Here is a 22,823-nt window from a genome sequence, read left to right on the forward strand (position 1 = left end):
ATCCAAGTAAAAGCTAACTCATTTGCTAATCAATTAAGAAAATTAAAGTAAGTAATACTTAATATTGATGAGGAAGATTCTAGAGTATAGGTTGAATTCGGACCAAATCTTATCATGTAAATGTGTCAAATGGCAGATCAAGTTGGTCAGTCAATTTAAATAATACTAAGCTTGTCCCTAATGGGTTGAAATAGACATAAGTTAGCTAATTATTAACAGCAAGCTCAATTGGGCACAATTTCTAACCAATGTGCTTATTCATTTATAACAAATGAGGACTCCAAACCAGCACTAGTCCCAATAAAATCTTTGAAGGGGAAGATTTTGGTACCAATATACAAACTGATCAACAAATTATATAATCCAGCTGAGTATAATAAAAGCTCTTAACTCCTTTCCTAACCAAAACTCTCATATTGATGATTACAATTATTATAGATTAGGTTTTGAGCTGATTAAGGCTGCATTTGTTTCAGCTGAAAACGAATTCCGGAATTACTTTTACACCCTTGTGTGTGTCGGCCTCCAACAGAAAATATGGTCAAATGGAAAATCAATTACACTTTTGACCGTAAAATCACCCACTTCAGCTGTAAAACCAATGCAGCCTTCATTTTACCTTCAAACGAATTACAGTACTCATAGAGAGAGAGAGAGAGCTCGAGCACGAGCACACCCACAAAACCCAGATCACGCCTCACCTCAGCCAAGCTCCAACCAGCCTAGCCAAGCTCCGATCACGCTGGCCCACTGCCTAGATCAAGTGCCAGCCAAACACCCAAGACCCACAAACACTGGTCCACCCAGATCTCAGCCCTCCCCACCCTCATCATTGATCCACCTCTCCGATCGCCAACCATGCACCGACGAGCTCCGATCTTGACAACCGACCGCAGGCCGTGCTCCACCAGGCTCTCCAATGCACTAGCCGCCACCACCGATCGACGATCTGGTCGCCACTGACCACCAGCCCACTCCACTCCACCCCACTCCCAAACCCACCCGATTGGACCGCCGCCGCCTCCATCCACTCCGATTCTCTCTTTCCCAATCTCTCTTTCCCTCAATCTCTCACTCTTTCTTCCCCCTCTCACTGAGTTTGTGAATAAATGATGTTTTTGTTTTGATTTTTGTTTCTTGTGTTGTTTATATATTTTGATTCTGTAATGATATTTGTTTGGATCCTAAGAAAATGTGAGAAACATGATAAAAATGGGTTTTCTAGGGCACTTTCAGCAACACAACCAAACACTAGAAAATATTTTCCAAAGCATTTTTTAAAATGCAACCAAACACTTGAAAATATTTTCCTTACACTCGGAAAATATTTTACATTCAACCAAACACAGTCTAAGTGAATATCCTATCACATTGATAAAATTCTAACCAAATCTAATCAAATAAGTAGGTCAAATTCCACGTCAAGTTATTTGACATCCAAATCAAACTAATCTTATCCTTTAAAGGTTGCCAACAAACAAAAGTAATCTATTTACCAACAATAAGTTCAATTACGCAAACCAAGAGCCTTGTAGCTCAATGACCTTTATAAGGAGAACCAGAGCTTGAATCCCCTCTCCCCCACTTATCATGACAATAGAATTATCAAAAATAAGCTCAATTAGGCACAAGTTCTAACACAAATACAAGATATGCAAGATTAACATTTCCTACATAGTTAGAATTCTCCCATTTCATAGGAATTGAGACATTCACACAAAATATAATTTACTTGTCAACTGAACAACCAAATTTTCATGAATCTTCAAGAATTAACAATTCCCAAATTTCCCATCTCAAATTCGTCCTTAACCCACAAAGACTTGCCCTCATTTCAGTTATAACCAGTGAGGACCCTCAAACAGCACTAGCGAGGTAGGCACGGCATAAGTAGTCAAAAATAAACAAAGCTATCGATCCTCTCCATTTCACATGAAATGGAAATGGAAAGAGTCCATTAAGATTTGATTTCCTAGATCAAACATTAAACACAGACTGGCACATAATTTAATTTTTACCCCAATCATAAAATGGATCCATTTAAACAGAGAGATATCCTTTTCCCAAAATTTTGGGGTCGGCCATATGTATTCTTTTCCGCACACAAATACACACAGACATTAAGTACCAATACGTAATTTTGAAGCAACAATAACAACAAGATCAGTGCAAAAAAGCATAAATAGCAGTGGAAATATAAACAATAAGAGCAGAAGAAACCAAGATTAGCAAAGCGGCCACAGCATGCACAGCAGATTTACTCCCACAAGACAACATCCCCAACCTGATCTGAATCACATTCACCATTGACAGCATCAAAAACAAGCACCCCATCACCGACCCAATAGCCGACCCCATCATTCCAAGCCTCAAAACCTTCAAATTTATGTGGGCCCTGAAGGCCTCATCCACATCCTTACTATTCAACAAGTTGATAGCCAGCTTAAGCCCCTGTGCCACCAATGAAGAAAACAAGAAGAAGCTAAAAGAGACAACCTCAAACACCAAGAGTTTCCTCGCCACGTCAATGCCAGCATCACAGGCTGTGTTGGGTTCAAGGCTGCGTTGATTCGGTGTTGTTAGAGAAAGACCCACAAAAACTGCTATTGTGAAGAGTGAGTTTACATTCACCAGGCCATCCAAGGCTGTCACGTGTACACTTGTTGTTGTCTCCGTGATAGAAGTCGATGTCACTCTGCTGTAGTCTTTTGGAGATCTGCAAAAAGAAAACACATATATGAGCTATATATTTGATATGGGTTTTATCTGAATCAAAGCTAGAGAAAGAGAGAGAGAGAGAAAATACTCATCCATGGACATGGTGGTGTTGCTATATATTGTTGCTTAAGGGGTTTATGTTTTTCTTTGTGTGGAGAGAGATAGAGAGGATGTTGATGAAGGAAGGAGGTGTGGTTTTGTTTTGTTAATTGATTGTTGCTTGTAGGGTTTATGATGGTTTCTTGGAAGGAAGAAGAGAGAGAATACTTTGCTTTTTGTTTGTGGTTTGCTTTTGGGTTTTTGCTTTATTGGTGAATTTGGTATGGTCTTTTAATAAGGGTGTGAACTTTGAAGCAGTGAAGGTGGCAGATGGTGAGGACTGTTTCAAAACAAAAGTACAAATGTCTAAACATGATGTTGGACAAAGGCATTACAATACAAAATGACTGGAATGCCCCCAAATTGATAATAAATAAAGTGCCCCTCTTTTCATGAAATTTTTTTTTCTGATTTAAAAAGAAAAAAGAGTGTATCCTTTTTCCTTTTGTAATAATATCCGGTTTATAATAATTGTTTTTTTTGTTATTCAATAAAAAATATCACTCAATTTTTGGTATAAAATAAAGAGTCATGCTCTTAATCTTAAGGCACATATCAATCATCTGTTTTAAAAAAAAATTATTAAAATTTGAAAAAATTACAAAAAAATTAATTAATTTTTTGCTTTTCATTAAAAAAATTTCTAAAATAGTTTACTAGCTATTGCTCTAAGGGGTTACATTAATAAAACTCTTAAATAAAATTTGAACTTTAAATGTTTTAATTGAACTAAATTAAAATTTATTTACTAAATAATCATTTATTAATCACCTAGATCAAACCATATTTTGAAAATTATCAGAAGTGTTACTCCCAGTACGTCAGCCAAAAATTTATAAGGTATTAATTTTGGCATGACATTGTGAATAAATATATAAAATTACAATATTTTAAATTTTACAAACATATTTTATTAATAAAAAGCATATTTCAGTCTTTTACTTTATTTTATTTTTGGTCAAATAATCATCTACACTACCCTAATCATTATTTTTTTTGTTGGTTTAGACTTTAGAGGTCAGTCGGCATATAGAGAAATTTTTTTTTTTTTATTAATGACAATACAAATCAAATTTTAGTGATTTTAAAAAAAAAATTATTATATCATACATTTTATTGACTGAGTTGTTATATCATACTTTTAGTCCAAATGACATGATGGTGACCTGAATTTTCCACCGACAACTGAGGTATCTTCTGGACAAGATTCAGGGGGGGGGAATTTGAAACTTTCAGCCGAAGGACACGTGGCTGTAAATAATTTTCATTGCTTTCACTTTCTCTCTAAAATAGTAAAATTACAATATTCACCCCACCCCACCTAACACTCTTCCTGCAACTTTGCAAATATTATTTCTTTGGTAAAACTTAAAAGTTTACGCGTTATTACTTTTATTCAATGCTTAAACTTTACAAGTAATCTATTCATTGGATGAGAAAAGATGGCCACTCATCAAAAACAAAGAAAAGATGGCCAAGTTTACAACCTTTATTTATATATAAGAAAAAATTTACATCTTCCAGATGTACCAATAATAGCCATCTTCACATCTATAGAATATTGCAAATTTTAAGTTGGACAAAAACCAAGTTTCAAGTTTTTTGTGGGTTATAATTAGTTCAATTAGTAAAATTTTTTTTTAAAAAAAACCTAATTTCACATCCTGAAAATAAAATATTACAGGTTTCAAGTGGGACAGATTACCACACTCACATAGTTGACTAATTGCACATCCATAACATGTTGTATTGTTGTTGGCATAGAAGTGTAGAGCTTTTAAGAAGCCATTAAAGTGAGCTTCCACCCAACTTTCCTGAAAATATCTACTTTTACTGTGTTACGAAGATTCCTTTGAAATTCCTTATAGCAAAGCCAATACCATATCCAAATTCCTCTATCTTTTTCACATGGTTCTAACTTTTCTATATGCCCTTTTTTTTAAAAAATCTTCTATATGCCTTATTCATAAACCATTATCTACATAGTCAAAAGAATACTTATTTAAACTTTAAAGTAGATTTAGAATTAAAAAAATTATTAGTTTCATTCACTCTTTTCATTTCTTACTTAAAAAAAAAAATAATAATGTATTAATTTAACGAGAGCCAATTGATAATATTGGTTACCCTTATGCACTTTTGACTACTTACAATTTTTTTGGAGAGAAAGATTGACTACTTACAATTGATTGGCCATGACATCAATTAGATGGAGAATATGATGCTTGATCCAAACTTTTTGTTGTTGTTGTTGTTTTAATAAAATATGAGAGGATTTGTTTCTCAAAAAAAAAAAATGATAGTATTTAAAAACATGTAACATCAATTTTTTTAATTATTCTTGATTATCAAGTCAAAGTCAAAGACACCAATAGATTCTTTTTTAGTGTAGACGGAATTTGAATTTACATCATTTTAATTTAACAACAAGAAACACTCCAAATGAATTAACTAGAACATACAATATTTGGCCCAAACTAATAAGTAAAGGCTTGCAGTTTTTGCTCATAGACGATTGTCCATAAATCTTCTTATATTCCCAATTCATCAATTGATCTGTTCTAAATAACATTGCATAATCTTCAAAAATCCAATTATGCCTTATTAGAATAAATTTTTTGATCCAACCAGATTAGAAATTAAAGTCACGCACCAGCAAAAATCCAATTATGCCTTATTAGAATAAATTTTTTGATCCAACCAGATTAGAAATTAAAGTCACGCACTAGCATCCTTTTTCTATGTTCGCCAGCTAACACTTAAAACTAAACATAATGGTGTTTTGGAAAGAGTTGTGGTCAGTTTATGGCTTAACTCATATGAAATAGTGTCTGCGGATCTCTCAATCGAGACCCTTTATCTTGGGTCTATCTAAGCTTCTTAGATATTGGCTTTATAGTTTATAGTAGGGAGCGAGCTACTATGATTACCTAATGGTGTTTTGGGTAGAGTTAATGGTCAGTTTATGGTTTATCTTATATGAAAGAGTGTCTCTCATTTAAGACCCTTCATTTTTGGGTCCATCTGTACCACCCTGAATTAATTGAATAAAAATGAAGTTCTTCTGTATTTTACCTCCTAAAAATGCAGGCAACTTGGTCAAGAAGTTTTAACGTATCTACAAGAGTGAAATCCCACAAAAGAGATTAGTTACCACTATCATACCAAGATTTTCAAAGACAAATCCCAACCTCTTTTGGTTGCCCACAATATGTAAAACAAGATAGGCAACCAATTCATAAGGATATGCATCTCCAATTGGTTCACTTCTTGGGTGAATCATTTCCATTTTTCTATCATTGGCAACCTCATGAACACCTATTAAATGAGAGAAAATTACAAGAAGGTTCTATATGTTTGCTAACACCTACAAATCATATAGTTACGCTTGACCCTCGGCATCAACTTCTTTTACATTCTCAACTATTTTTTGAACACTTTTTGTAAGGTGGTTTGCATGTTGTTCAATATATTTCAAAATTATTTTTAGTTGCTCCTGGCACTGTGCTATTTGTTGGTTCACACGACCGAGTTCCGTGGACAGTTCCCGTATTTTCTTATCTTTCTCATCCTGCACAGAACAACCATGCATAAACGTAATTGTATAGCTTTGGCTAAAGCTTAATTAAGCCATGATACCTCCAAGATTTTCCATTAGAGTAAAGTAATAAATATGGAAGGAATTACACTATACAAACAATCCTTAGAAATCTAGATGTTGACAATTAAGCTCCAATAATTTTGTAGAAATCATTTACAGCCCAACAATTATAATTAACTACTTAAACAAAAGCAGTAGCTTTAGCTATTTTAGTTGGGCCATGATATTAGCCCTTTTTTTTTTTGCTGGAAAAAAGTACCATTGAATTAATGGCAATTCTGGTGATTTGATGAAGCCCTATCTATTTATATTATGAGAGAGAATGGTTCAAATTAATAGTTGATAATAAAGAGTTAAGATTTACACAAATAGTTCACTTCAAATGAAAATTAAATATGACACTCTTCTTAAGAAAATTATAGATATCTTTAGATTTTACTAATGTCATTCATTCATTTATGGAAAAAGACCTAAATTGAACTATTTCATATATATATATATACACATTTATATATAACACAAGTATTGTAATAGTGAATATTTCAAAAGAAGTATAAATTACAATGTCTTACTCAGGAAAATAAATAAAAAATAAATTACATTAATTGATAGTTAACGTCCAATTACTTTTATAATAAATAATAGTATTCATTTTTCTAAGAACTCATATGAATTATGACATATAAACATCCAACTTTTCAGTAAGAGTATAATTGCTAGTCTTATGACAAATGCACATTGCTCACAACTATATTAAATAAATAGTCATCAACCAACCAGTACAATAAAAATGCCAAACATATAAACATTTAAAATCAAATTGGCAACACAACAAAAAAACTTGCATGGTCAAATGTTATTAAATATTTGATATTTAGATAGTAGGGTTTTCCTCTCCTTCACCCACATCAATTTTCTGTTTTAAATCTTTTTTTGTTCTTTAACACAATTTTTTTAAGTAGGTGGCACTTAAGAAAAATAATCTTAAATTATATTTATATGAACCTAAAAGTTTTTCTAACTTCAGTAGGAGCAATTGCCCTCATTGATGACAATGTAGCTCTTGCTCTGCCTCTGTGGAAGGCAGCCTATTTTAATCAGTGTCAGACACTTTTCTTAAACACTCAAAGGGCCACAACAGAATGTACTTCTGCTGAACATATTAAAATACAATTTCCAAAATTTTACATATAAAAAAAATAAAATACACCAAAAAGATTGTAAAAACTATTTGCAAGCAAATGGTTTCCATGTAAACAAAGCTGAAATGAGGGTATTTTTTGTTCCCCCTCCTCCAAAAACGCATCATTCCTTTTCTTACATATGAGGATATATGGCAGAAAACTGATATGCCAAAAGCCACTACTAATTGTTTTGAATGACTTAACATTGATAATGAAGCTCAGACATGCTCACTGTTAATTCTACAGTGAACAAAAAAGTCATAAAAATTTACTCAAGGCTTATGAAGTAACAAATATAGAAAACATCCCAATCTTCTTATTGGGAACCAATCACATTTTAATGCATTAGTTATGACAAGAAAATAAGAAATAAGGTTTAGGAGCCTTGAGAGTTAGAAAACCATCTGTTTTATCTACCTATCCCTTTTTTTCCTCTGCTGGTGTAAATTTCCTAATACAGGCAAGAAAGGAAAATTGCTAGAGGTAAAATTATAATCAAGAGAAATGCTCTCAAAAAATATTAAACCATGTTTCCCATGATGCCATTCCTGACTCCAAGAGTAAACAAAGAGACAATTCACATATTTCCAGTGGAGTAACACATGGAAACGCTAAAATACTTTTGAACACCCCTGTTGGTATGCAGCATTGTGAAATTTGAAGCATGATACTTACTTTATTGATACCTTCTTGAGTGCTTTGATTTAATTCTGGCCCAATTGGCACAATAAATAAGAAAAAATGGACTTACAAGTCAAAGAAGAAATTTTTATTAGAATATCTGGGTGCTTCCAGCACACGAGTTCCTAGAAGATTTCTCCTACCCTGCTTTCATAAGATGAAATTCTAACAAAGTTGCATAACCTAGGACTTTCTAACTCATTACCAAACAGATCTTCAACGGAAAGTCCTTTTAGAATGGTTGGAAAAAAGTATTCCTTTTCTTTGTATTTTATGGAGCAATAACAAACAACACCTAAGCAATCAATGTGATCTAAAAAAGGAGAAACAGCAAAGAAAAAGTCTATCATCCATGAAAGTGAAAAGTGAATAAAAATATAGTTGCAAGGAAAACTTACATCTCTTCAAACGACAAACTACTTACTTCATTCACAAGGACCAAATCCAGCCTAGAAGTCAGACTATTTCATTTTTTCCATACAGACAAAATCATCCATAAGATCAAGTATCAGGCCAAATAATCCAGACCAGCAAGCACCTCATAAATTTGGATTAAAAAAATATCCCTCATAAATAATAAATTAAGATTTGAAGGTACCAAGCCAATTCACTGACTCACTGCCTCTTGATGGATTCTGCAGCAACTAAAAAGCGAGTATCTTCTCTAAATAAGGTTTAGTAGATAAGAAATTTTGGTGTTTGTGGGTAGTACAACCAGGGACACAGGACCAGAAAGAAAACCTTTGAAGGGACCCCATGAGCAGAAACTTCCACGGAAAACTGGAGCCCTCTAAACCATGTAAAAGGGACAACCACAAATTGTTGATTCCTATTTATAAAGTCCAGGTCACCTCATCCATCCCCTTGCCCTCTCCCTAGCCCCTAGAAAAATACATAAAGCTCACAGAGATAATCCAATTCCTAGTCATAAAAAAATCTTATAAGGATATGACTGCAATAAAGTTGACACCATGCAAACAACTGGGAAGCAAAAGCATCATCCTCGTTGATATTGAGCAGAATAACAAAGAAAGACTTCATAACTTCCCAGACCAAACACATTGCTGAAAACAGTCTGGATTACTATCCTAAATCTTAAAAGTTTAGAACCTAGAAAAGAAATCTCAGCTGTCCTTATATCTCTCCAGAGACATACTCCATGAAACATCATGCCCGGTATACAAACTTCCAAGTCCAAAACCCCTTCACATTAAATCTACATTATGAACAATCTCTGCAAAGGGCAAGAAAACGCAAAAAAGCACCTGGTGCAGCACTAGATACAGAAGGGTATCACCATATAAATTTATTTTTTTACTTCTCTTTTAATTCTCGCCTTCATGGGTGACGCGCCTTGTCCATATATAGCCCGTTATCATTTAAATACAGAGATAACAGTTGATATTGTTTAAATTTTAAATGCATAGGCGTCCAAGATAAAAGTTGATGCCTTGCCTCACTGAGGCAAATGTCTTATGAAGCCATGCACCTCATCAGTTTGGAAACCTTAATTCCTTGAAGGCATTTTCTGGATTTCACCACACTGCTTGTAAAGTACTTTAGGTTGTGAGAGGACATTGTGCATGACCAAGAAACTCAAATTATTGGAGAACTTTGGACTGCACTCGTTAACTGATGGGTTTAAAGTTAAAGTTCTCTACTGCCAATCACCCTCGGACAGATGGCCAAATTGAGTGCATATTTTTACAGGAAATACCTATAACAATTGGGTTGCAACTCATAATAATTGGACAAATCTATTGGATCCAGTGCCTTTTTTCTACAACATACATTGATCCTCAACCAGGATGAGTGCCAGTACATTGGCAACCAGCCAAGTAGCCACTTACTCTCCATCAGTGGCAGTGCAGTGAACTGATGAAAGTGCTTCGCAGAGTATAGGTATATCCAGTCCAAGAAGGAATTACTACTGGAAGCTTGAGTTAGCTTCACAAGAAACAATGCATGAATTATTATGCTAATAAGAGAGCATGAAAGAGTATGCTAATAAGAGAGAATGATTGTAGGAATTGCGAGTTGGAAATAAAGCTTTGTTTAAACTTACTCCCCAAATCTAGAAAAAAGTTTAAATGGAATGTGGTGCACCAATAATGACAATTATATATGATGGCCCCTTTCAAGCTACAAAGCTAGTAGGGAATTACTCGTTGTGAATCAGTTGAAAATCTGGCCTACTTTTCACTCAAATTCTTCAAACCCACTGAAGATTTCAGGGGCCCTTCTCAAAGGAAGCAAAAAACATTTTCTGCCGCGTTCATAAGGACCTGGACCATGACATAGAAAAGATCAGTGCTGCAAGGTACTTTCCACCTTTTCACCATTGGCCTATTGCAAACTCAAAGGAACTCATCCTAATTGCTGAGCATTATTGTTGATTGGCAAAATCACATCAAATCAAACAAGTCTATGAAAATTCTTCTAATAGCAACATCAGGCCAATTGTAGTCACATGATGCCACAGGCATTCACTCGTTACACTTACCAAGCCATAACCAGCACCAACTATTCAGTAAACTACACATTGAAAACCAATATTATTTAGACATCAAAATAAACACAACTACACATTTATTTATTTTGTTGTAACTACATGTTTGCATACACTTGATCTAGCCACATTTGATGTACTTGATCCTGCCAGGTAGCAACCTATGCATATAATATATTTTTCCAATATGAAACTGATTAATTATAACAAAGAAGAAAAATTTTCTAATTCTCGGTTCTATTCCACCATAGCAACCAAATAAGTGAATGGGAATCACAATTTATTCCTAGGGATACCAATTCCAGTTCTATTTTAATTTTGTGTAGCAGATTTCACCTAAAATCTTTTTTAAATATTCAAATAATTAAGAGAAGACACAAAAGTGGAAGAAATTTCCTCTGAAAGAATGGAAAGAAACAAAGAGACATACTATATAGATTAAAATAGCATTCTATGATTTGAACACATAATGTATCCCCTAAACATAGTAAAATAGATGACCACTTCTTGGCTAAAGAAGGCATCTAAGTCAAGAGATATCCATCCTCCAGATAAGACGAATCCATGAGATTCAAAGGATAAATCTTGGCAAGCAAGTTCCAGCTAAGAGGAGTAAAACATTCAATTGAAAATGTATACAAAGATCAAGATATTGTTTTTAAGATCAGATGAATAAAATTAGATTCTAGTAGAAACCAATCAGTAGGCAAAGGGACAAAACAAATTTTCCTCTCCTCAAGATTTAGGTGGGAGAATATTTTATTAAGGGAGCTGGGAGGTAGACAAAGAACAAAAAACAACTTTATATTTTCCACTCGCATTTGTTGCATAAATCCTTTCATAAAAAATCTTGTTTCAAAAACTATCATCAGACCAGAGCAATATAAACTAAAGTAACTTGTCAAGGTTATTGAACCTCTTGAAAATTTTATGGGAACCATGCAATTCAATTTAATAATTTGGAGTGGCATTGATTTTATTGTATATTCAACTATAGTAGATCAAAGCAGAATGATAAGGAAAACCACTATAGTTGCAATGCATCTGATGAGTAGAATGGAAGCAAAACTACTTCTATTATTATATATGACTTATTAAAATCGGCATCAAGATAAAGTACTGTATGCACACGCACACACACACATATGACTTTGTCATAAAATTATAAACAGTTTATGTAAAACTAACCTGCGGTCTGGCCTGAACTGTACACCTACGACCCTTGCCAACAGATATCCCCATTGGGTGATTATGTTTTGTTTCAAGCTTTGTGACAACCCATTTTCCTGTCTTCTCTTTCCTCACCATAATCATAGCCTTGCAACCCTCCCTAGTAATCTGCCTTGGCTTCCTCACTTCGAGACTTCTTGTATTTCTTGTCTTGTTATTATTAACACGGAAACCTTCTTTGTTACAAAGAAACCTTCGACTGATAACTGATCCTTCACGACCTGAACGATGGCAATTACCAACTCTGATAATGAAGCCCAAACACTTAGCATATGCATCATAATACATCATAGCTGCCTCTTCAGATTCAAACTCCATCCCAACATAAGGTTCCACATTATTATCTATTTCATGTATACCTAACTCTCTCCCCTCATATAAATCAAGCATTTCTCCAGCCTCGGTAACACAAATCTCCCTTCCAATTGAGCAATCTATTATCTTGCTGTCCAAGTCCACATCAAGTTCCATCTCAGCAGAATCTGAAATCATTCTGTAATTCCAACATATATAAGCATTGAAATCCACTGTTGAACACAAACAAACATGTAGTCATGTACTAAACCCAGTGTAAGTATTAGACCAAGATATATAAATGAACACTCTTCAAAAAACCAAACTCTTTTAGAGGTACGTACAAATGTAAGATTCCAAGAAAAGTTCATACAGAACAGAAAAATGTTAACTATTTAACTTATGGTGAAACCGAGATATTTTATTTCTGTAAAGCCCCTGCACTGTTTTCTGCAGCTAACTAGTTTGGTACCTAGCTCCTTAAAATAATGTAGATTTCCAATTTCGCATATATTTTATAATGTATTTAGTCATTTAAGTAAAGTCTCCAAAATAAATTATGGGTTAAACATTAATCTTTGCGCCTTCTTTTCCTAGAAACTTTCTAGATGAAAACAACGATGGGAAACTGTTAATATATTTTCTCCCCAGGTATTACCTCTTTTTCTTGATATGCCTCTTCAGTATTTCCAGCCTTCATGCAAAACAGCAAACTGCATGTGTAAGATTACAGAATATCAATGCAAATCAATAAAGGTGGAAATAGTATTTTAAGTACTTGCAAAAACAATTCTTGAAATAACAGCCCTCAAAGTATTGGAGTAAGCTTCAAAAAGTTGAGAGTTTTTTAAGCAGTCTTTACTAGTAAGGTATATGTTTGTAAGAAAGGTAAAAGTGAGATAACAGCAAGCAGCCATAAACCATTTGATGCTGTAACAAAAAATTAGCATCATCCAGATGATTGTAGTGAAATTCCAAAACTTGAGTTAATTAATGATCTGACAAGCTAAATTTTATTGTAAAGAGGCTGTTAAACTTTCAATAAATTTCCTTTGATTTTCTTTTGATCTGGAGCATGTACTTCAAAAGATAAATAAATGGGAAGCACAAAGCACAAAGCCCAGAGACACAAAAAAGCAATGCTTGGTCATTCAACTGTTTAAGGCGTGAAAAGCACTTTACAATGGATCAAAGGTCATAATGAAACATGCACAATACAGACTTCATCGGTGCTAATGTGCAAATGCAAATTGATACAATTGAAAGTTCAAAAATCAAAGAAGCTAGAAGGCCATAAACCTCCAACCTAATTTCATACTGTGACCCTCAAATGGATGGAAATTTTCAAAATCTAATGAGTATAAATAGAAAATGAACAATAAATAACTTCATCATCCAACTCACTACTATCAATTATAATGGAAAAGGTTTTACTCGTATTACTCACGCAATGCATTCCATTACATTTATTTCCTTTCAAACCAATTTGAAAGGAGGCTTGTTTTGCAGGTCATTTGATGTCCAAAACTCAAAAAAAAAAAAAAAAAAAAGTATTACAGAAGAAACTACTACCATAAACTCTATTAAAGCTTTCTTACAAACCTTACTAAATAAAATTGTTGACATAAGTTGACATGACCTCACTAGCTTCCATTCTTGACAGTCAGTGTAGGGCTGAAAGTCTCTTACTTCATCAAGTTTCAGTGACCAATTTTGCCGAAAGTAACATGTTAATTGATTCCATTTGCACATGAAATCACACAATTTAAATTGAGTTCTTGTGATTTATTTTTGCATCTATTCAACAAAAAACTCCAATTTTCATGGGAAACACTTTAACTCACCCAGTTGACCAAAAAAGAAATTCAGTTTAACTTTACCATTGACCATATCATTGTTAAAAGGGTCATGTTAACGAGTGCCGTACGGTATTGGTTAAGAATTTATTTTAGTAAAGTTTTGACATCACTTTTATGGAAAATGAAAAAAATTGTCAAAACATTAATTGCGTTTTTTTTTCTTTTTCTATAAAAACTTTCTTTAATTAGATTTTTAATGAATGCCATACGGCACTCGTTAACATTTCCCTCGTTAAAATAATAACTCAAAACTCACTTCATGCCAATAAGGTCTAGCTTTAATTGGGATTAGGATCCTCTAGAGCTTTTAGGTAACTCCACTCTATGAAGTTCTTAAAATCTTATTTATCCATTTTGCAATTAGTGAATTGGATTTCACCATAGCATCAAAAATTTAAATAGATACCAAAATGATGATAATCAATGCTTTACATTAATGACGTGGTAAAATCTAATCTACTCATTTAAACAATAATTTATCAATATAAAAAAATGAAAAAAAAAAAAAAAAAAACAGTTTGTAATCATCTAATTTATTTCTTATTATCTATGTTATAGAAAATAAATGCAACAGGTGCTCAGGGCAGATACACATTCGGTTGACAAGATTGAATGATAAACAATTCAACAATTCACTTTGCTTTGAAACTAAACCCATTAGTCCAAGATTCCAAAATAGAAAATTAAAGCAAACTAAGCTAAGTATTTCAAACAGTTGGACAAAATAATTAAAACCCATCAAGGAAAAAGTCGTAAATTCCACAACCAAAACCCCGTATTAATCTAAACAAGTTTTACAATTCTATCTTTACTCTTTAGAGAGAGAGAGAGAGACTCACATAGCTTCCTTCTCATCATGATGATGATGATGCCCTCCACTCTCTCTCTCTCTCTCTACAGTGAGGAAAGTTTCAGTTCACAAGATTCTTTCCCTGTTCTGGGAAATCCACTGTCCACTCCAGACTCCAGTGTTCACGTAGGCAATTGAGTTCTCGAAACTGTTGTAAGTTTGTGCAGAAAAACTTTTTTTTTTTTTTTTTTTTCAAAATTTTAGTGAAGTACACTTTTGATAATAAAAAATAGAGGCTGTATTCACTTTGGGCCTTTGGCCCATTCATTTTTTTGCTCTGTTGTATTTTTGTTATAAATCTCATATGTTGACAATTGACATTATATGGGTGATATGTCTTAATAAACGTTGATGATATTTATACTTAATAAACAACACATATCTAAAACTTAAAAATCAAATTATTAACAAAAATTGACTTATATGGATAACGAGTCTCAATAGTCAGCATTTATTTAGCACATAATAGTCAAATTATTAATAAAAATGGATGACATTGTTAACATGAAAATGGAATCAAACATACAAGACCCAAATGAAAATAATCTCAAACTATAAGGGCCAAAAGTATATTTTCGTTTCTTTTTCATTTGGATGCAATAACCAATGTAACGCAAATATATTTTCTAATAAAAATTAAATTGGGAAAAATGCCCATACACCCTCTTAACTTTGGACTAGTGACCAAGATACCCCCTAAAATTTTATATTGGCCAATTTACTCCCTCAACTTTACACAGCTACCAAATCAATACTACACTTACTCTATCGTTGATGTACTAAATAATTGGTCATGTAAGACTCACTTGGAATTTAAAAAACAAACTCAATCCCATGAAATTGAAACCCAACGGAGAAAGAAGAAAAACCTAGGTTTAACCTACAAAGAGGAGAGAGAGAGGGAGAAAAAGACTTCAGAACCATAGACACCATGGCATGGCACCAAGTTCTGTCTCCTGCATTTTCTTGTTGTCCTTATCCGACCTCGCCCTCATGGTCCCATCACGTCATTCGACAGCCACCATTGTTACCACCTCTTGCCATTGTTATTTCTTTTACCATTGTCATCGTTGGATTGTATGTTCTTTATGCCTCTTAACACACATGTCAAATTTTGCGTTGATTATATAATATTTACTATATGATTTAGAAACTTACTTTTTATACATAATTTTAAACTACAAAAACTTTAAATTTAAACAATTGATTGGTGACATAACTATTAATCTTTGATCTTTTGAAGATTTTGCAAGCATAGAAAATATTAGAAGAAAATGTAATCCAACAATGGATTTATCAAAATTCACCTCCAATAAAAAGATATTGATTAAGTTATGGTTTTAGGTTATGACTAGGGGTGACAATTTATAACCAAACTCATTAATCCACCCATGACCCATCTAATTTGGGTAAATCATGACCTAACCCAATTAAACATTTGGGTTAAATGGGTAAAAACCTATTGGATAAACTAGTTAAATGAGTTTTAATGGATAAATCCACTGGGTCTAGTGAGTTACCCATATACATTAAATAAAACACACACACAAAAGAACTAACCTATTCCCAGTCGCCAACCTCCTTTCCTCTCTCCCTTTTTCCTCTTTTTTCTTCTTAATGATTTTCTTAGGTTTTGCTCTTATTTTCCCACCTCCCAAACACCAAGATCCACTTCTTGAGCTTTGTTCCTAGCTATGGTTTTTGCATTGTTGGGCACCTTTGATGAAGATGACAACTGCAATGATACCAGATTTTGATTTGCTACTCCCCCTCCACCTTTCCCAATAACAATGATATCAATCTGTCCCTCATTGTTCATCTGTTGAGTACTCTTCTCCTTCATGAAATCGTTTCCACTTTCCTAGCTCTCTCACTTTCCTATTTGGTTCTTGAGAAACCATAGGGAAGTAGATGAAAAAATTTCAATGTAGTTGTTGATGATTGATTTTGTTGTGATTGCTAGAGTAAATCAATTAATGATTTTCTTGGCTTTGGGCTTTGCTTGGTTTTTGAGAAAACCTAAAAAGAAAAGAAATTTTTTCATATTTGTTTTTCTTCTTAATTTCTCAAACTCAAAACTAATGCAATCTGAAACAGTTTTATGAATTTTTCATTTTTTATAAATAAGATACCACGTTTTAATTTGGACAAAGTTTAGCTATAAAATTAGTTGTAACGTTAGACTACAAATTACTCAATATTTTTTTATTGGAGGTGAATTTTGACAAATTCACCATTGAATTATATCTTCTTCTTATATCCTTCATGCTTGCAAAATTTCTAGAAAATTAAATATCAATAACTATGTCATCAATAAATTGTTTAAATTGCAAGTTTTTGTAATTTAAAATTATGCATAAAATATAACCTTATAGATCATATAATAAATAATATCCGATTAACACAAAATTTGATATGTCTATTAAGAGAGTAAAGAACATGCAATTCAATGGTTAGATTTTCAAAATATGGGGTAATATTTATTTTATTGAGTAAAGTTATAACCTTAGGCTACATTAAATTTTGTAGCTAATCTTTGTCATTTTAATTTTATGTATTTTTTATTTATTATGAAATTAATTTGGTGTTAGCACTTTAGCTTTAGATTAAAAAATAATCTAAATAATTAAGTTTTTATTTTTAAAGGAGAGTATATGTGAATTTAATAAATGGATTAAATGGCTTTAAAAAAAAAGATTAAATGGGTATTAAATGGGTTAGGTGACTAATGAGTATTTAATTTTTATTTAACTTGGTAGAAAATGATTAATTGGGTAATTATATACCTAACTCATTTATGATTCAATACAAAATCTACCAAACTTGCCTCATTGCCACCTCTAATTTCAAATAAATTTGTAACCAAACTTTGTGAGTTTTAGTTAATTTGACCCAAAAAAAAAAAAAAATTGTTAGTAAGTTAAAATATGACTGTATTTATCAGAAAATAATAATTTATGGGCAAGGTTCCTGTCCAGTGGCCAGTGGTCACTGGACACGTTGGATACGCGACACTGGCATCCCAATGATTCTTAGTCAATAAATTAGGGCTCAGCTTCTGTCTAATGGCCAGTGGTCACTGGACAGAAGCTGAGCCCTAATTTATTGGCTAAGAATCATTGGGATGCGGTGTGATTTTTGTCATATGACTAGCAATAATGACGTGTAAAACTGTAAACTGCTCTTGAAAGGGAAACAATGAGACAGTTTATATAATTTTGTAAAACTTCTCCAGAGAAGTCAAGAAATTGCCAGCCATATGCAGTAATGTACTGGGTATGGCCCATGAAAGAGATATAAGTCACCAAAACTGATAGCCCATGTCATGTCAAAAGGGCTCTTAGCTAATTGGCACTTTCGTCACTCTCATATCAATAGTAGAATAAAGTATGGAAAGAGATCAAAAATCATGACAATAAAAGTCTAGACCACACGGATATTGACAATAAATGTCACAATTGGTAGTACTCAAAATTTCGATCGATCAAATCATCCCCCATGTGAAAAATATTATGACCACAAATATTTATATAGCTTTTACCATAATTTTAACGTTTATAATTTGTCATGTGGCAAGTTGCGATAACAATTATATTATTGTTGGTGATGTCCTAATCATCATCAAAAGCAAGAACAAAGCCACACCCACCACAGCCTTGGTTGGGGCAAGACAATAATTGCCAACTTCCACATGCAGTACCACGTGCTGCACGTGGTGCTAATTACTGCATTGTGTCCCAATTTTGTCACAAATGTTCCTTTGTGACTTACAAACATTCATTTTTATATATGAATTCATTTTTTTATTTTTCAAATACACTCACATTTAACCACGTTCAAATTATAGCAAAAAGTTTTTGCACTAAAATTGTATCTTTATATTTTCTCTTCAAACGCAATATTTTACAATTTGTTCAAGTGAGAAGTTTTGATGAGCAACCTCACTTTTATTGTAAAGAAGAATTGTCGCTATAATTGTTTTTCCAATATGGTCAAGTGTCCTTATTAGCTCAAATCAAATGTGAATTTTAATGTTGTTGAATAAGGAATGTGGGTTCAAATCCTGCTTATGCTTCAAAAAAATAATTTTATTAATATCTTAACTTGATGATAAAATAATTATTATGGAGTGAATATTATAGATTTCAACTACTATGTATATATATGAAGTGTTTTTATTAGGCTCTGTGGCGAATCCTCATAGATGCCTAGGGCCATGACCCCAAACTTTTAAATAAAAAAAAAAGATTACTTATGCTAATATAGATATATATTTACAAGTGATATTTGAGAAAAATAATACTTGCCGCCTCAAAAAATTTCAATGTTTATATTCTTGTTAGTATTAGTATATTTATAGAAAATACCCCAAAAAACTATACCATAATCATCTCAAAATATATGTCAAAGTCCTTATGTTGTTAAAATCACATTTTTACAAGTTAAGAATGTTTTAATCACAACCTTTGTTTAATATGCTATCATGGCTTATAAATCATTGACCACATCATATGTGATTTATGAAAAAATATATTCACTTATATTATTTTCTTTAATATTTAAAAAAATCTCAAAATATGAACATAAAAAAATATAAATGAATCATTTAAATAATTTTAAATATAAAAAAATAATAATGATGACATCGCATACTTTGATTTGTTAGTACATTGATATATCAATGGATGAAAGTTGTGTGATTTAAATAAATCATAAATTAAATGATTCTAATTATAAAAAAAAAAAAAAAAAATTAGACAGTTTCAACTTATGGCGTCTGCTTCTAATGATAGTTCTTTATTATCAAACCAAGACACCAATTAGTTTTTGGTGTAAGTGAGAATTGAACTCCAGATTTCTTATTTAATTATCAAAGATTTTACCCCTTTTTTTGAGAGAGAGAAAAAACTTGAAATGCATTAAATTAACCCAGCTAAATTAACCGATAATACAGCCATAACATGTGGTGGAAAATCCTTCATCCATATAAAAAAAATCTGGAATGTATTGCATATCTTATCTAATTATGAGCAACACTATTACATTCTCTCCTTTTATGAGAGTACTTAGTAATTGAATAAAACTATTAGAATAGATCCTAGCATCTTCAATCCAATGGCTTATTGAGGACAGTGGGATGTCGGGTTTAGTTAGTGCTTTGATAACCACCAGAGAGTCACCCTCCAAGATTGCTTTGTTAATGCCAATATCAGCAGCAAATGACAAAGCCGAAGTAGCAGCTAGGGCTTCAACTTCAGTACTGCTAAAGGCTTGTTGAAATTTCTTGGAGCAAGAAGCAATTACTAATCCCGAACTGTCTATAATTACCACACCGATACCTGAATTGTTCTCACCAGAGAAGACAGGCCCGTCGAAGTTAATCTTCTCCCATGTCCGCCGGTGGAGCTTTCCAGAAATTTCTGCTTTGTGCGTCTCTCAGTCGATGTAGCTGTCGTTGTTGCTTGGCAGACTAGGAACTCGGCATACTTATCTTTGGACTGTTGGGCAATCTAGTGGACAGCGCTGGCAACTTGGTTCAGCCGGACTTGATTCCTTTGAGTCGGTGGCGGAGCCACATTGGGACCCAAGGGGGCCTTACACCCCCCCCCCCCCCCAATATTTGAAAAAATTAGTATATATATATAGTAGAGTTATTTTAATAAAGAAATACTATATCCACAATATTTTTACAATAAATTTTAAGTGACAAATAATTACTAGGTGTGAGTTTGGGAAACACGTTTTGCGCGTTTCTCAACGGGTGCGTTTTTTTAGTGGGTTTCGTGTATTATTTATGAGACCTGCAAGTATTTTTTTAACAAAAACAACTTTAAAACTGAGTTTCATTGCACTATTTATACATTTAAAAATTATTTTATTATATTATTTTCAGTTTTCAACAATAAACGGTATCCAAACAGATTCTAAATGTATAGTTACTCAAGATGTATTGTCTTTTATTCACATTTAAATGAAATTTTTTAGTTTCTTATAAATAATTAAAAAAATATTTAAAGTTTATTTTTTGCCTACACAAAAAAACAAAAAATTAATTAGCGTCAATATTAAAATTACTATCTTTTTTGTCCGTTTTTTTTTTTTTTTTTTTTTATCGTTGTTCTGTCCTCGTACAGTGTGTGGATAAGTATAATAATACCACTGTATAGATTTCCAAAGGACTAAACCTATTATTGTACTTTTGGTACCAAACAAGTCTGTAATATAAACCTCTCTCCATAGAAACCAGAAAGTATTCTCTTCCCCTCCCCATTAAAAAAGAAAAAAAAGAAAAGAAAAAGTGGGTGCTTTTTTCTACTCTTCTATAATTCTATCTTCTTCGTTCTTCCTTCAAATCCCCATTATTTTCTCTTGGGGTTGACTGTTGAGTTTATACTTCGTCTGAGGATTCGGGTCTAGATCTGGTATGGTCGTGGATGTGTTATATATAAAGGTTGTTTTTGCTAATATTCTTCTAATGCTATTTGAATCTTTCTTCATCTCTCTCTTTTTTTCTTTTTTTCTTTTTTTTCCCTGGTTTCATTACTTTGCGTTTTTATGCTTTGGATTATTAATATTAATTCCATTGTTTTATCATACCTTGTCTTTGTGACTTTATTTGCTTTAAAGGGTTTTCTTTTCTTGGATTTCTTGTAGTTTTTTTGTTAATTTGTTTGAGTTTTTTTTACCAGTATTTCAAAAAATGTTGGAGTTAAAGCACAAGGAAGCCATATAAAATGATGTGGGGGGGGGGGGGGGGGGTTTGGGGGGTTTAAAATGTTTTTTTTTCTATTTGTATTAAAGGAGCTATTTGCATGTCTCAATGGATAATTAGCCCAGGAAACTTACCTTGAAAAGGTCAGATTTTTTTTTTTTTTTGAAAAAAAAATTGCTTTGATTTGTCTATTAATCTCTCTCTCTTCACAACAAAAGACGAACTTTTAGATCTCTTTGGGCTTTATTATGTAAACTGATTTTTTTTTTTTTTTTTTTTTTTTTTTTTTTTTTTTAAATTTAAAAATGAATCCTTTATTTTTTGGTTGCAAAATCTTTAGATTTTTGAAGAGTTGGTAAGTATATTCTTTTTTGGAATATGGGTATAATTTTTTAGCTTGTCTTTGAGTTTATTATGCGGTTCATGGTTGAATTGGTACTGATTTGGCTTGGATTTCTTGTTTTAAGCTTCATGCTGGAAACATTAATTCTGAGATATCTGGTTTTGGTTTTCTACAAGGTTTCAAAGAGTTTGGTGGTTGGTTTTTTTTTTATGATGATTTACTTTAGTTCGAGGCTTGTATTCGGTTAAGATGGAGTCTAGTCTTTTTTGGTTGTTTCTATTTTTGGTAGTTTTGGTTTTTTAGTGTTCAAGATGTACTCCTAGTTTGGAGTTTCAAGGGTTTTGGTTAAGGTTTAAGGGTTTAATTGCATGTGATACTTCTTTGTACATGTTTGTGGCTTAGTGTTAGAAGGATCTTGTTGTTGTTGAGAATGGAATACTAGCGTGGGGTAAAGTATAGAGTAAGAAGTGTTCGGATTATGACCCTCTAAGCAAAAATTTCAATCTTTAATCTTTGAAGTTGAAACTTAAAATGAGTTGATGATTTTTACTTGAGTTTGGCATTATAATATAGTAAGAACATCAGGCTTAGAAATGATCCATTCTTGATGTATGAAAGTAAATAATTCAGTGGTTGAAGGGAAGAGTTATCAAAGTGGAACAAAGGGAAGAAACAGTAAAACCCAATTCCGGGAAGAAAAAAAAGAAAACCTTGTAAGTTAGGATATGAATAAGTTTAGGGAT

At 32.7% G+C, this 22,823-nt stretch overlaps 2 protein-coding genes across 9 annotated transcripts; both read right to left on the reverse strand.

Annotated features, from left to right (window-relative positions):
• Window positions 1–2,003: 2,003 nt before the first annotated feature.
• Window positions 2,004–3,184, reverse strand: LOC115960455. The gene is made up of 2 exons (XM_031079375.1): window positions 2,807–3,184; window positions 2,004–2,716 (listed from the first exon to the last, which is right to left on the reverse strand). The coding sequence occupies exons 1-2, from the start codon at window positions 2,818–2,820 to the stop codon at window positions 2,164–2,166; spliced, it is 567 nt and encodes a 188-aa protein (XP_030935235.1). The 5' UTR covers window positions 2,821–3,184; the 3' UTR covers window positions 2,004–2,163.
• Window positions 3,185–6,031: 2,847 nt separating this feature from the next.
• Window positions 6,032–15,212, reverse strand: LOC115958841 (protein FAR1-RELATED SEQUENCE 5-like). Of its 8 annotated transcripts, none has more exons than XM_031077086.1 (4): window positions 15,015–15,212; window positions 12,975–13,010; window positions 11,981–12,515; window positions 6,032–6,388 (listed from the first exon to the last, which is right to left on the reverse strand). In XM_031077086.1, coding segments are annotated over exons 1-4 (762 nt in total). In that variant the 5' UTR covers window positions 15,017–15,212; the 3' UTR covers window positions 6,032–6,199. The 8 variants fall into 8 exon arrangements, with proteins under 8 accessions (XP_030932946.1, XP_030932950.1, XP_030932949.1 ...); XM_031077090.1 differs by having other exon boundaries at window positions 11,981–12,549; XM_031077089.1 differs by having other exon boundaries at window positions 12,975–13,029.
• Window positions 15,213–22,823: the final 7,611 nt, after the last annotated feature.

This window comes from Quercus lobata, chromosome 9 (assembly GCF_001633185.2).
Source record: "Quercus lobata isolate SW786 chromosome 9, ValleyOak3.0 Primary Assembly, whole genome shotgun sequence".
NCBI classification, from domain to species: domain Eukaryota; kingdom Viridiplantae; phylum Streptophyta; class Magnoliopsida; order Fagales; family Fagaceae; genus Quercus; species Quercus lobata.